This window comes from Enhydra lutris, unplaced genomic scaffold (assembly GCF_002288905.1).
Source record: "Enhydra lutris kenyoni isolate GAN:26980312 unplaced genomic scaffold, ASM228890v2 scaffoldscaffold56, whole genome shotgun sequence".
Classification (NCBI taxonomy): domain Eukaryota; kingdom Metazoa; phylum Chordata; class Mammalia; order Carnivora; family Mustelidae; genus Enhydra; species Enhydra lutris.
Window position 1 is genome coordinate 6,770,225 of NW_019154140.1, and position 16,229 is coordinate 6,786,453.

The following is a 16,229-nucleotide window of genomic DNA, read 5'->3' on the forward strand; positions in this document are numbered from 1 at the left end:
CCGCTAGTTCAGACTCTAGAGCCCCACTGCAGCTTCGCAACCATCCTTCCTTTTCTTCTCCACTTCCTGGTTGCCATGGAGATACACGTCATTTACGTGCCGTGCGTCGCCTTGGAAACAGGGGAGCATCCGCGGCGCCGCTGGGAGACCCGCCCCTGCCACTCCAACCACACTCGCGGGCGCTGCCGGTTAATGGCCGGGGGTAGTCCCGAGCGGTACCCACTGCTGGCCCCCACCCGGACCCCTCCGCGAGAGCTTCTGTGACCCAGAGAACCCGCGGGCACTTGCAGCTCGTGGCGCCCGGAGGGAGGCGCTGACACGGGCTCAATTCAGGAGGCGAGGCGGGTCTGGGCGCTTTCGCCCCGGGGCAAGCCGGAGAGTCGCCGACTTGGGACTCTTCGCCGGGTCCTCGTCCCGCCGGCTCTTCCCGGCCTCCCCCGATCCTGCCCGCGCCCTCCGCCCGGGACTCATCTTCTCACGTCGGCTCCCCGCCCCTCTCGGGAGCCTCCTTTTCCCTCGGCTCCTCCCCGCCCCTCCGGGGACCTGTCCCCCATCCCTGTCCCTCCCCCCACCCCGGAGGCCGGGCTGGACCGGACCCAGAGCCGCCACCGCCCGCTTCTGCCATTCAATGGAGGACGGTCCGCTGGAGATCATGACCAAGGACGGCGGCGACATGCCGGCACCTTTGGAGGTGTCCACCGTGCCGGCCGTGGGGGATGTGATCTCCGGAGAGTACAACGGCGGCATGAAGGAACTGATGGAGCACCTGAAGGCCCAGCTGCAGGCCCTGTTTGAGGACGTGAGGGCCATGCGGGGGGCCCTGGACGAGCAGGCCTCGCACATCCAGGTGCTCTCGGACGACGTGTGCGCCAACCAGCGGGCCATCGTCTCCATGTGCCAGATTATGACCACGGCGCCCCGCCAGGGCGGTCTGGGCGTGGTCGGCGGCAAGGGGAGCTTCCGGGGTGCCCCCCAAGAGCCGGAGACCCCTTCGCCTGGGATCGGGGACAGCGGTTTGCTGGGTCGCGATCCTGAGGACGAGGACGACGATGAAGAGAAGGAGATGCCCAGCTCCGCCACACCCACTAGTCACTGTGAGCGCCCCGAGAGCCCCTGTGCTGGTCTCCTTGGGGGGGACGGGCCACTTGTGGAGCCCCTCGATCTGCCCGACATTACCCTGCTGCAGCTGGAGGGCGAGGCCTCTCTGTGAGGGGACTCCGAGGGGCACTACTTTCCTGGGCTGGCTTTGGGTTTCCGAGTGCATGACGCGAGGGGACTGAACGGTGCGGTGCAGCATGCTTCACTCCGACTGCTGCTCTTGTGGGTCAGGCAGAGTGACTCCCTCGAGGAAGGATTTATAGGGTGAAGGACTTTGGGAGCATCAAGAATTCTTTCTGCCTAACTAAGGGAGACAAAAGCAAACTGCGGAAAGGTGAGGTTCCGGGAGAGGAAGCGCCCATCTCTGGACTCCCATCCATCCCCTACCCTGCCCATTCCCCCTCCCCAGCCAACAGGAGAACCCCTGAATTGTGTAAATAAAATTCTGCTTTTTCTATTCTGAAAAAGGACTTATCTAGGACTATGGCAAATAATCTCTAGCGGTTTACCTAGAAATTAAGGAATTGGGGGTATTCTGTTCTGGCAACAGAAAATTTACCCTTCTGCTGAAATCCAAGATATTCAGCGCTCTGCAGAAGCCTCTCCCCCTCACAGATCTCTGCGGCTGCTGATTGGTAAAGGAAGCTTGAGGAGGGAACTGCAGCCCTAGGAATCTGGGTGAATGGGGTTCCAAGGGCCCCTGGGCTGGGAGGAGCTGGCTATGAATGTGCATGAAGACATAATAGCTCAACCTCTAGGATTCTTGCATGCAGAGCGGATCCTGCCTTGTCACTGACTTCATCGGGGATTGCTTTATCCACCCACTGGGGCTTAGAGAACAAAGAGCCCAGTACACAGGCAGAGACTTGGGGGTGCTCAGCAGCAGCCCAGATTTAGGGGACGTTTGAGGGACTCTTGGGGGCCGCAGCCAAAAACTGTCTCTCTCCTGGCTATACCCGCTTAACTTCAGTTCCTTTTCCTGTCAATTTGTCCCTGCCCGCTGCCTCTCGGTGTTGCCTCCATAATGTCCTGTGTGTGTTATGTGTGTTGACTTGTGTAGTAGTGTGTGAGCCCTGAGGGGCAGGGCTTGTGGCTCTGGTGTTAGGTTCAGGGGGCTTCAAACCCTTCTGTGAGTCCCAGGCTATCATGGCGCTTTCCCCTCTCCTTTCCTCTTTCCCCCCACAACCAGGGCATGGAGCATGTGGCTGTCCTGAGGTTCTTAACTGATGTGCCTCCCTCCCACCTCCTTAAGTAGTAACTTTGTGTGCCCTTTCTCCTCCGCTGTGTATTCCTTCTCAATGCTTTCCTTGGTGTTAACCTTAATAAAGAGGCGTCATCTCCCCTTCTTGCTGACTGGTACTAGGGGGATGTCAGGGTGGGGCTTCTGGGCCCACTATATGGACCAGGGCTTAGGGGGGAATTGCAGGGACCATGCCTTCCCTCCTCTCTCCTTGCCTCCGGTTCCAAGGAGTTGACTGACCCTGCCCTGGTCCGGACGTGCATTGCCAGCTCTATCTACTTTCCCTTGCATCCCGGACCTTGAACTCAAGTTGGATGGGGGGAAGGAGAGCGTCTGTGTTGAGTCTTCCGGGTTTTAGTAGCAGAACTCCAGATGTGCAAGTGACTTCAGTGAAGCGCCTGCTCCCTGAGAGATGACTTCCAAATCTGAGCTGTGGAAGGGCAGGCATGACACCTGTTCCATGGGAGGGTTAGGGATTGGGGATTGTGGGTATTGTTCTGGAGGGATTGCCTTGGATCTCTGGAATAGAGTGACACATCACAAAAGAAACCACAGTAACTGCCTTGGGCCTCTAGTGGAGAATGCCGGTAAGTTATTCCCTGTGGAGCTTAGACTGACATCAGCTCTAGTTTGCTCCCTTGGGCTATGGAATTTCCCAGGACTGCCCTTGGGAAGACGAATGAGCTGGAGGGCTCTGTGTGTGTGTGTGTGTGTGTGTGCTGTGCATATGAGTATATGTGTATGTATGTGTACCTGCGTTCTTGCTGCTGGTTGCTGCGGAGAGGTTGAAAGAGCACTGGAACCACAGATCTGGGTTTGAATCTCAGTTCCAACACTGAATGACTGTTTGAAACTTGGTTTGCTGCTTGATACTTAATTTCTGCCTGTGTAAAATGGGGACAAGAAGTTGCTGGGGATAAAAATATCTAAGACCTGTAGGAACTCTTGTGCAAATGTTAGTTTTTTTTAATAGTTCTCTTGGGATGGGGGTGGTGATGGTAGTGACTGGGTCCTCTGGGAAAACAAAACAACCTAGAGAAGGTCCTAGAAGCTCTCTTTTTATATTAATCCTTCCCCATCTAAATAACTCTTAACTTTTAGGATAGTCAAATAAAGAGGGATGATGAAATTCCCAAGGTGACATGGGGCTTTTCATCATAAATGCCATGCAGTTATGGGCCAAAAAGGTCTTGGGGGCCAGCCCTGTATAGAATGACCAAAGGAAGCTTTGGTTGCTGTTGTTGGGGAATGGGTGGTGGGGCCCTAGAGAGGGCAATTAAAGTATATTTGTGTTGAAGTATCCCCAAAGGCTGGGAGATAGTTTCCTATTATATTTCCAGCATTCAGCACCAATAACAATGATAGCTATTATTTACTGAGCACGTACCATGTGCTGGACACTGCCCAATTTCATCTCCAGTGAGAAGTAAACACTATTTCTATTTTCACTTAACAGTTCCAGAAACAGACGCCAAGACTTTCTCAAGGTCACACAGCTAGTACTTGGCAGAACCAGGACTTAAACCCAGGTTTTCTGACTTAAAGAACCCTAAATTGGAACTACTGTGCTAATTGCTTTATTATTTAGATATTCAGGTCCCTTATTTCCTCAGTCAATCTAAGAGTCCTGAAAAGTAAATAACATTAGTTTTAGTCCCTTTTCATCTTCTTGATGAGAATAAGAAATTGCAGTTCAAGTTTTAGTTTGTGGCCCTCATCAGAGTCTAGTGGATGATAATATAATAATGGCACTGAGAAGATGGCCTTTTGGACCTGTTCCTTGAAAGGAAGAAGCCAGTGCTCCTGGATATTCTCTGACACTGCTCCATTCTTGTGCCTCTTTCCTGTTCCCTACAGCTCAGTTTCTGCAGAGTCTGACAGGAATCCCAAGGCAGCTAAGCCCTTTAGCCTCTATAGAAAGGTCTGGGTTGAGCTCTTTACCCTTTGGCTCCATTTAAGTTCCCCTTCCTATGCCCACTGTCCTAAATGTGTCATAAGTCCCTTAGCCCAAGACCTCCCAGAAGTTCTCTAGCTACTCCTCCCAAGCCCAGATAAAAATCTCTGCAGAAAAAACAATTCTTCAGCTCTTTAAAGTTACCTGCCCCGGGATCTCCTAGGGGTCCAGCACAGATTGGCCTTCCACCACCTTATTTCTCCCTTCTCCCCATCCTTCCCTTGCATTTCCCCTTTGGGATGCTCCTGATGAGTGAGTCTCAGGTGAGACATCTAACCTGGGACTCATGGACAGGGCCATTATTGAACTTCCAGAGGCCACAGCCTCTTGAAACCAAATGCAAGAGTGTGTAAATATGAACATTCTCTAGAGACTTCTGTTGTTTCAACTTAATTCTTAAAGATAAGAATTAAGTAATAAAGGTCGCAGAGCTGAAGAGGAATGAAACTTTTTAGCTTGAAGAATACCAAGCCAGAGATGACCCTGCTGAGCCAGTACTGTATGGCACCCCTGCCTCCTGGGGCTTCCAGAACATTTGCCACAGTGAATTGAAATCTTCATATAAATCTGACTATTCACCACCTATTCAACAAATTCAAATTATATCAACACCTGTGCTAAGAATCCTGTCTCCCATTATTTCCAAGTCTTTTTGTACTTGGGAATTTGCCCGAGCACTGCTGATGAATATGGGTGAAGAGGTGCACCTCACCCCCCAAAAGTTCTGCACTGCACTTTGTGTCTGTGCCTAACACCACACTGTGTGTAACTCGTCATAACTCTTTCCATTTCTGGCACTTTTATCTCTCACCAGTCTAAGGAAAATCTCTCAGGGTTAGCTCTTAATCTCAAAATGAAAAGACATACAGCTTCATAGAGATAAGCTACAACTGTTGCCTGGTACAAGTAAAATCTGTTCTAGAGAAATAATTATTTTTAGAAGAGATGCAAAATGGCGTCTAACATAAATATGCACTTTTGTGTGGCCTCAGGGTCAACTTATGATCTCTGCTTGATTATGTGTAATGAAATGGCTCCCCTAGAAGTTTTCCCAGAACTAAGGAACAGTACAATACATGTAATTCTATACTTCTGGCAAGATGGACAATGGCTCGCATCTTTGAAAAGGCAGGCTTTCTAGGCATCTTTCCACATGTACATGACTAGGGATAGAAATTCAGCCAAGATACTCTCGACAGTAAGAAATGAAATAGAAGTATAAAAGGAGAAATAGAAGTATAAAAGGGATAATAACCAGTCTGTTATCCCAACTACCAGTTCCCCCAACTTCCATATTGTCCCCAGAAGGTGGATTCCCTCACAGAAACACAGCCTTTCTCCTTGGAAGCACCGTGCTTATAAAAGGCAGTCTGCTCTGTAAATGGTGCTGTCTTGGCGCCACCTAGTGAGGAATAGGGACATTACAAGGGGACCCTCCGTGAATTTATGGCTTTCCATTCAGCAAGCGCTACCAACTGCTTACTAAAGGCCTGGCCCTTTGCCAAATAGTGGGTGGCCGAGGAAACAGAATAAATAGAATGTATTTGAACAATATAAAAACCAACTGCAGTAAACTCCTGACTGGTCTCCCCTGGCTTCTCACACACCTGTAATCCTGAAGATTAGTCTTCCTAAACCGCAGCTCTGAGCACTCATTCTCCTCAGAAATCTGCATCATGTCCCCACTACTTCCCGAATTAAGCATAAAATCCAGTGGTTGTAGGAAGTCAGGGTTCCCTTGGATAAGACCCTGACATACTTTTTTTAAACCCATACATTTATTTCCTAGGTACATTTTCTAACCAACCTTTCCATCTTTGGAAGCCTGTATCATCCAGTCAGCTAGAAATGATTCCCAAGGGTATCCCAGTTCTTTTAAATCTCTGGACCAGTAGACAGGATGAGTCCCTCCTGGTCCTTGATTCTTTGTTCATTCTCTTCCCACTCTATTCTGTTTCTGCCTGTTGGAATCCTACCAATTCTTTGTGGCCCTTCTCAAATGCTACTACTTTCATGTAGCCTTTCCCAATATCTCTTCTTCCTTTAAATATCCAAATCTTGGGGCACCTGAGTGGTTAAGCCTCTGCCTTCGGCTCAGGTCATCATCTCAGGGTCCTGAGATCAAGCCCTGCATCTGGCTCTCTGCTCAGCGGGGAGATTGCTTCCCCCTGCCTGCCTCTCTGCCTACTCATGATCTCTCTGTTAAATAAATAAATAAAATCTTTAAAAAAAAATCTGCCTGCCTCTCTGCCTACTTATGATCTCTCTTTCTTGTTAAATAAATAAATAAAATCTTTTAAAAAATATCCAGATCTTACTTCTTTTGGGGACAATTATTATATTTTTCCTTACTTATGTTATTTAATGTGCTTGTTATTATCTCTTCTAGGTTATGACTATCTTGAGGGCTGGAACTTCTTTCTCATTTTTATAATCTCTTAAGTATTTACCTTATTTTATTGACTTTAAAGCACCATCAATTGTGTAACACATCATTTTAGGTACTATTATAAAAAAATGTTGTCAACTAAACTTTATCACTTTTATTTTAAATTTTCAGTCTGTTTAAAGAGCTCATTTAGACTTATTTAGAAATAGAACTTTTTTTGTATCACTACGATGCACACAAATTCAAAGTCATTATGGAATTCTTATAATTTCTTCATATTGAGTCTAACACTTATGAATCACTTTTGACTCAGGGTTGCTGATGTCTCTATTTTTCCAAACGTTTATATTCTCTGGGTCATTTTGAGTATTATTGAAGCAGCATTTCTTAAAAAAAAAAAAAAAAAAAAAAGAGCTTCACTGTTGTCTCTGGCAATTTCTTCCAGGCCACAAACCTATTCGGCAAGTTTTAAAGCTGGGACTTTTTTTTTATCTTGTCAGAAAGTGTTCAAGGAATATGTTCAGACAACAACCAGGACTAACATTCCTTTGAATGGTCCTTGAATGGTTAATTAACAGAAACATCAAGGGATTGTGGATTTCCAGTCATACTACCTAGAATAACAACTAGGCTCAGGCATGTGTAGGCGGTGGCAACTATGTCATAACTGCTGTTTGGCCAACGGTAATTGTAAGATGACATTGATTACTGATTATAAGACACATCCCATTTCAGAAATGCTAAAATGGGGAGGGGGGAGAGGGAGAATGTTTGCAAATGATGAAATCAATAGAGTGGAAACTTTCTCATAATAGGCAGGAAATGAATATTTGAACCTTAAATACATAAATGAAAAATTATAGGATTTTTAGAGCTGGGAATAAAAAAATGTGTTCCCATCTCTTAGAATCTTCAAAAATGTTACTGCTGAAAGAAATCTTAGTGATGATCATATAGGCTTTTTATATATAACTCAGATGTCTGAAGAGACAGCTTTGTCTCTTAAAGTATCTGATTAAATTTGGCTCAAATTCCAATGCTAAATTCTGAGAATTCCACAGCATTCCATACAATTTCTATTATATCTTATGGTTTATTGTGCTTCTGCTTTTTTCTGCATCCACACACCTGAGTCCATGCAAGCCGCCTTAGTTTGACTTCTTATCAGCTCTGGGACACATAAAACAGCCCAGCCTGTTCACTGGTTTCAATAACAAATATAACATTACTAGGCATTTAAAAACTTTTACTATAGATTTGAATTAAAAAAAATAGAGGGAGGAGTGATCACAAGGAAAAGTCCCACTAAGGAATTTCTGCTTTTAAAGGCTCCTTCACCCTATCCCACCTTTACTCTCATCCTCCTCTGCCCTGATCCCGAGTAACAAGCAAATTCTTCCTTTTATTCTGAGAATAGTTTCTCTCCATTTAGTCCCCTCAGTGGGGAGAAATTTACCTCATATCTAGCCTAAGTACCTTATTAAAAGGTATAGTCTCCTATAGTGAATATATGTGATCTCATTGCATATAATTAAGAAATAGATGAGATGACATGCCCAAAGTTGCACAGTTAATGATAGTATTAGGAGCAGAATCCCATTTGTCTAAATTATATAAATCAGTGTTTTTTTTTCCTCCCTTTAAATGGTACAGCACCTTACTTTGTTGTAAGTGGTTATAATATACTAAGGGAAGCTTATGGTGGCTCAGCTTCAAGAATAAAAAGGGCAAGTCAACATTCCTTTTATAGCAGGTGAATAATTCTTATAAGCATGATGGAAAAAAGACATCCAAGAAGGGAACCACGGCTGAGTCAATCTGCCAGCAAGTATTTCCCATATGCCTACTGTGTATCATGGAAGGTGGTAGGCACTGGGGCAGACTTGAAGAAGTCATGGCCTCTGCCCTTAAGTTGCTCACAGTTTAATGATAAGGGAATGATGTGTTCTTGAATTGGGACAGAGTGCTTCTCAGAAGATTGAAAGGAAAATCTGTTTTCTGTAAGCATCGTCAACTGAATGAAGAGTAGTTTAATTTTAAAATGGGAATGGGGTGTGTGTATGTGTGTGTGTGTGTGTGTGTGTGTGTGTGTGTGTGCTGGGGCCAACTGGTGGGAAAGACAAGGTAAAAGAAAAGAAATGCTAAGAAAACCCACAAAATTTTATACTACAGAGGACATCAAGTATGACATTGGAAGAAAAGCAGTAGCCAAGCTGGCATCTCATAATTCTCTGGAAAAAGTAAGTTGAAAGGGGTTGGGAAAAAAAAAATATTTATGGCCTCTACACCAATGCAAAAAGTACGGGTAATATACAAATAGAACACGAGATTTTATACAATGAGGAAAATAATTTCTCACAGATATCAAGAAACTTGTTAGGATGGGACTCATGACTAGAACATGGCAGTGAGAAAAGGTGAGGAACATTGTTCCAAATAAAAAGAACTGGGTTCTGATGAGCACCTGGAAAGGAAATGGCAGTCATATGATACAAACTGCATGTCTGTGGGGACAGAAATGGCTTCTTTGCTGTGATCTACGGAAAGTCAGTATTTATAAGCCCCTACTCTCAGCATTTCTAAAATTCAGAAAGGAAAGGAGGAAGAAAAAGTGTAAAGATCAAAGGAAAGAAGGAAGGAGACAAAAGACAGTAAGCAGGAGGAATACAATAAAAACAAAAGAAAATGATAAAAGGAAAGTCAGAGTAGCACTTTACGTTATGAAGATACTCTTAGATGGGATTTTATATCTTTGAGAATGGACACAGGAAAGGAATTATTTAGGTGAAGATAAAAGGAGAGGAAAAGAAGTGACATCATAGTAAAAATGTGCTAGTCTGCCCAAACAGATAAACTGGATTACAGGCCCCAGGAATAAATCATGAAATTGGCACAACGAAGTTCCAGAAGTTGATTTAATGTAACATAATCCTTCAGAAGGAAGAATACGGCAGAGCTAAGATGATGATTCTAGATCTAATTCTGATCCACAAGGATGGAATTGATTAGCGAAATGAGGGTGAAGAAGATCTTGAAAGAAAGTTAACTATGCCATTTTGGTTCTTCCTGATAGTCAAGGAGGTCAGGTGAGATGCAGTCCAGAGCTACTGAAGTCTGACTTCACATAACTAAAAGATATGATTTTCATAGCCTGCAGCTCTAAAGGGGGAAAAGGCTCAAGGAAGATGGTGCTCACCTAAGAATGAAATTTAGTCAGTATAATTACTCTAGAGTCCAGTGATGAGGACTGGATGGAATGACCACAGGGACCTTGTCATTAAATTCAGATTTAGAGATGCAAGGCAGAGAATAGGCATAACTAAGAGAGTAGTCCACATATTTTAGTACCTTCAAAAGTACAAACATAAGGCAAAAACTGGGGGATTTAATAACAAAACAAAGATTTATGTTCTACAAAGGGCACCATGGACAAAGCTAAGAGGTAGATGGCAGAATGAAGAAAATAATTTGCTTTGTCTAAAACTGACAAGGATGTAATATCCTAGGACTATATTTGGAACTCCTGCAAAAACAGGAGAAAGACAGCAACCCAATTAAAAAAAAAAAGGTGCAAAAAATATCAACAGGCAATTTAAAGAATAGATAAAAGCTAATATGCATATGGAAATTTGATCAAAACCATTAGTAATCAAATATGAATTGAACCAACAATAAGATATTAGTTTATACCTATCAAACCAACAAAAACTAGAAATCTAGATTACAGATGTCAGCAATGTGGAAATCTGCTGCAAGACATTTTTCTACCACTTCTAAAAGCAAGCTGGCATTACTTGACACATTAAATAGACTCATACCCTACAGCCCAGCAGTCCTTTTCTTAAGTAACATAAAACAAATTCTTTACAAGTTCAGAAAGGGACTAAAATGAGGATGTTCATTGCAGGGTTATTTGTAGTGGCATGGGCAATGAGTGTGCTCATCACTGGAGAAGTGGATGAGTACAATGTGGCGAATGCACACCATGAAATACTAGGCATCAGGGTGAAGTAACATTAAATGGCAGCATCTGGCAAGATGGATAGAGATAAAAAAACAGTGCTTAGCAAAAAACATAAAACACAGAAATAGACATATAACTCAGTAGTTTTGTAGTACATTTAAAAATACATGCCTACCGAATAATAACTATTTTCTATGAACACATTTAAACACATTAGAAAATTGCTTATTGTTGGGGTTGTGGATGGGAGTGGAGATAGAGTGTAATGACGGAATAAAGAAATAAAGATTTAAACAAGAGGGCGTTTCCTTGCAGCAACCATGATGGTGTATCATGAACTGAAGAGTATGATTAATTCAATCCTTCAAGGGACAAAAACTTCAAAATAAAACATAGAAAAACACAAATTTATCAGCACCTAGACCATGAACAGAACAACACTTAGAAAAGGAAAAGTTGAAATGAAGAAAAACTTGTAAAAATACTGACAGCAAAATGGGCTCATTATTTGAAAAAAGAAATAACAAAGAACAGATATCTCTGATGCTCTGAACACATGGGATGCAATTTACATTTAAAGAAAGTAACATTTTTGGAGACACTGACTTACACATTTGAAATATTTCTTTTAATCCCCATAACCACATTGAGGTAGGTGTTACCTTAGCAATATCTTTTTTTGTAATAACTTTTTTGGTTGCAAGAAATATAAATCTATCTGTAGTAATTTTGAGGAAGAAAACTATTGCAAGGATGCAAGGTTATCTCACAAACCCAAGAGCAGGAATGCAGCTGGTCCTCCAAAGCTGACTGAAACTAGGGTAGCAATTATCTCAGGCTCTTTTTCTGAAAATATGGTCGTCTGTCTTTGCTTCTCTCTGTCCTCTGACTTCAACCTATTCTCCCCGCCTGCCAACTTTCTTTGCTTCTTCACATACATGGAAGAAGACAACTGCTCCATAGCTCACGTGTTTGCCTGTTCCAGCCCAGAAATGACTGAACCCACAGCATACCAATTCCAAATTCCCAGGAAAGAGGACTTAATCTAGCTTTACTGCACTGCTTGTGGTGATATTGGGGGGCGGGGGGTGTTCCATGATACTAACTTGGTTGCCAGGGCTCACCACAGTGGGAGAAAAAGAGGGTTCTTGGAGAATGGGCTGTGTGCTATAGCGCACTCTAAAATATCTACCACAACTAATAGGACTGCAGAAGAGGTGCCAAATGAATATGAATAATAAGTGACATGAAACTCTGTTTTCTCTAACTTCAAAGCCCATGTTTTCTCTACTACAACATATAGCCTTCCAAATGTTTGAAATAACTGTTTTCATTGCCTCAGTAAGAGAACAGTCTTGTATTAGGTATCCCCAGGAAACAATGGCATTCTCAAATCAAGACAGTTTGGAAGTTTCATAAAGAATTATTTACAACAATGTGAGCAGGGTGCAGAGAAATTGCTAAGGGGCCACAGTACACCAAATCTGGTATTAGAAGGGCTAAGCCTGAGAAGGTAATGGACGTAGCAGTTCCAAAACTTAGAGAACTAGGTAGAAAAGGCTACATGACAGGGGCTGAGATCTTAGAAAGGGACTTAGGTGAGCTTGTCACAACTCCACAGGGAGCTAGAGGATTAATCAGCCTAACCTCACATTCCTACTTCCCTCTAATCTTTGGCGGAGACACTCATCGGCCGATCCCAATAGATAGCTAGTGGTAAGGGGATCTGTTGACATGTTTCCATGCAGGTCAGCTTCCCAGGCCCAGAGCTGCGTGGATAAAGAGGGCCAGGAACTGATCTGAGGAGGCAAAGAAATATCTTGGTCTGTAGACTGGAAAATAAAAACAAATGTGCAATCAGATTGTAAGTCCAAAAAGATGAGATTTTAAGAGTGCTCCTAGAGGATCTGGACTTGTTTAATTTTCACGTCCTGGGTAAACCATGTTTCTATGTATTAAAGTGGATATTTAGCTTAGGTCACTAAAAATGAGTGCTTCAAGAGTTTTTGGGGGGGTTCAAGACTCTGGACACTCATTCTCTACACCTACTAGAAGAGTTTCGTCATTTGGTTAATACATCAGCATTCTGCTTAAGATTTCATTGAGAAAATAGCGCTACAACACCTCCAGATACTGTGCTAAAATAAAACCTCACAAATGAATCACAAACTAGTGGCGACGACAGAAAAGTAAATGAGTGTACAGGATTAGGAAAATGCACAGGTTATGCAGGAACTCATAAATAAAAGTCCAGTGAACCCAGAAAGGGGAAGCGGTCAAGGAAGACTTCCTGGAATAACTGCAAAGGGTAGGTAAGGATGTTCCGAAGACAATGGCGCTGTCCCGGAAGGAAGAGAAGCCCAACAAGTGTTCAGTTCGCTAAAAGAGGAGTTACCTCCAGGAAAGAACTAGGCTACGGACCCGTGCACAAGTCTAGGAGGTACGAGGACTCGCTGTGATCCGCAAAGGTCTCCGCTCAGCCCTGCCTCCAGCCTTGTTCCGCCGTCATCCCAGCCCATCCTCAACAAAAGGGGCTCTACCTATCAACAATTCCACTCAGCTGCGAGGGAATCCTAGGCCTAAAACCCGCGTCTCCAGCAGGACAGGCTGCCGCCCAGTCCCCCCAAATAGCTCGTGTTTCCCCGAGGTGTCGGCGTTAGCGCTGTCCCTCCCCGGAGCGGCCAAGGAGAAGGCGCTCATTGGTTGCTGTAACGGTGATCCGAGGCAGGGGAAGACTGATTGGCAGTTTTTTGTTTTTTGTTTTTTTTTTAGCGCGGGCCACGCCCATCTCCTCCGCTCCGGCAATCAACTGAGGGCCCAAGGCCTCATGGGTAGTTTGGGCGTGTAGCTCGGAACTGTTTCTGGAGCCCGGGCGTCGGCTTTAGCTGGGAGGGAGCGCCAGGTGAGGTTACAGCCTAAGGGCGGGTTGAGGTGGGACCACAGCTAGAATTCCTGGGTTGCTTGCCCACATTTTCAGGCCGAGGGCATACGCCCTCCCACAAGTGGATTTGCATCTGGATATACTAGAGGGCTGGGACGGGACGCGCATTTCAGGGAGATCGTTGCATTCTGGTTGTTGCATTCACATACGTTTTCGCGGGCCCTGGGGGCTTTTTATGTGCCTCCGGGATCCAGGGTCCATGGCTGAGGCTGCGGCAGGGCAGATCCGCAGGGCGGCGGCTTCTCGCGCGAGAGCGCAGCCGGCGGCGAATAACTCCGCCGGCGCGCCAACCCCTGTCCGGATTCCCGTTCCCGACCCCGCTCATCCAGGGCCGGTTCGTGCCCGATGCCGGGTCCTCCCGGCCCCAGGGCCTTGGATGAGAAAGTGCTTGCCCTTGAGAAAACAGTTTTAGATCGCTCAGCTTGATTACAACATTCCTGGCCACGCTCACCATCCGCCATAAATGTTGAAAGCATTTCAACGATGAATCAGGTAGCTCCTAGGTAGCATTCCTATTTCCTAGTCTATTGAAGGGTAGGGGCCCCAAATCAAAGGGCATCTTGCTCCAATTGGAAAATTACAACCTGTAAGCTTACTTTTCCTTTGAGTAAGACCAGTCACCACACAAAGGTGGCCCTACTGCAGCTCTTAGTAACTCCAGCCACTTGTTTCAGTAGAGTTGAGTTCAACTTCCTATTGCAATAATCTCTCTCTCTTTTTTAAGATTTTATTTATTTAACAGAGAGAGAGAGAGAGAGAGAACGCGCACAAGTAGAGGTAGCAGCCCGCAGAGGGAGAGGGAAAAGCAGGCTCTCCACTGAGCAGGGAGCCTGATGCAGGACCTTGCGATCATGACCTGAGCCCAAGGCGGACGCCTAAGCAACTGAGCCACTCAGGCGTCCTGCAATAGTCTTAAATAAAGTCTTTCTTTCATGTTTAACTTTGTCTATTTAATTTGCCCAGTGTAACTTCTCCTTGATAATGAAAATTTTATGTTCTATGTTTATTGTTTCTTCTCAATTACACAGGTGTTTCATTTCTTCCTCCCTGCTGACTGAGAAGGCCTTCTCACATGTCCTTGGATATCTAGAGATTAACCAATTTGGATTCAAAAGATTAGAACCTTGTGGAGTGAAGCTACCACTTTAAAGTCATTGTAGAAAGTAGTGTGATAAGTATGATGTGGAAAGGGTAGTATATCTATTTGAGGGAATCCTAACTGAGGTGCATTTATCTTATGGAAGTGGTACCAGGAAATAAAGAACAGACCTGTCCCCTTGTCTTTCTTTCTTTTTTTCTCTCTAAGATTTAAAAAAGTTTATTTATTTGAGAAAGAGAGACAGAGACAGTGACAGAGATAGTGAGAAAGCATGAGTGGGCAGGAGAGGGAGAAGCAGGCTCCCTTAGGAGGGAGCCTGACACTGACTTGATCCCAGAACTCTGATCATGACCTGAGGCAAAGGCAGACACTTAACCAAGTGAGCTACCCAGTGCCACTGACCTGTCCCCTTTTCTATTATTATGAAAGAGGCATGAGAAAAAAATGCAATTTTCAAAGAAAAAGAATGGCTAAAAATACAATCACCTCTCAAGAGATGCTAAATGTGGTTAAGGAGAGAAGCTAGAGGAAGTGAGAGAGGTCAGGGTTGGTAATGGAAAGGCTTCTGCAGTGGTAGAGGTAATGTGGAGAGGTGTTCCTTAAAGTACGGGAAATGAAATGTATCCATTTGAGATGGGAAGGTAAGGTGCAGTAGGATAGTTGGAATGAAATGAAAGATGGTTGGGGAAAAAGGCAGATAGTAGGGAGAAGGGAGTTAACTGGGAGTCTATACCAGGGAAGGAGACTGACTAGTAGTCTGAGAAGCTTGCAGAGGCTTTGACTACTTGGATCAGAAGAGAAATATCAAGCAATCATGTTACCTAGGAAACTAGGAAAGGTAGGAGAAGGGGTTTGACACACTAGCCTCTCTCACCACCCTTTCCTCTACACACAAGGATAAACTTAAGTTGAATGCATTATTATGGTGGCAATTTAATGCCACTCTAACTTCTCCCTCACGGGCTAGTGGAGCCTAAGATATGGAGTTGAGGCTAATAATCTTTTTCATTTTCTGTTTTTCTCTGTTTTTTCTTAATGTCAGTACTGCTCCCTAATCTCCTTTTCCTTAATTTTTCAATCTAGTTTTTCTTATGTAGAGATGGGATGGCTGAAGGTGGATTCAGGACATGAGAGTGGAACATGAGAAAGAAAAGACTAAAATGACAAGTTGAAAGAGAGGAAAACTTTACTTCCAGATGTAAATGTGAAACTCAGGCTGGGAATAGCATGTGAAAGTACTGTACAAATAAAATGAAATGGAGTTAAGTACATTTATGTCCTTATAAGATCTGGTTGTAACGATGTAGAAGAAAAACATAGGAAAATCTCAAATTATCCTGAGAAAGGACCAAGAGAAAACAACACTGGAAGTAAATCAGATAGATGAGCATAGACATCAACATAATCTTCCAGGTCTGATGCCAGTGGGAAGAAAACTATGAATGCTCTTTCCTAGAGCTTTTCAGCATGGGAGAGTTACCCAGTTGTCAGGGCTCAGGGAGGGAGCTTCTCTTCCAGGAGGCTTCCCACTAGACAGACTCTGC

General features: G+C 44.4%; 1 protein-coding gene across 1 annotated transcript; it reads left to right on the forward strand.

Annotated features, from left to right (window-relative positions):
• Window positions 1–569: 569 nt before the first annotated feature.
• LOC111157898 (coiled-coil domain containing 184) lies at window positions 570–2,436 on the forward strand. The gene has a single exon (XM_022519618.1). The coding sequence runs from the start codon at window positions 629–631 to the stop codon at window positions 1,208–1,210; it is 582 nt and encodes a 193-aa protein (XP_022375326.1). The 5' UTR covers window positions 570–628; the 3' UTR covers window positions 1,211–2,436.
• The last annotated feature ends 13,793 nt before the right edge of the window (window positions 2,437–16,229 follow it).

Bases quoted from the DNA above. Each gene is read 5' to 3' on its own strand.
- LOC111157898 (XM_022519618.1), top strand. From the start codon at position 629: ATGGAGGACGGTCCGCTGGAGATCATGACCAAGGACGGCGGCGACATG.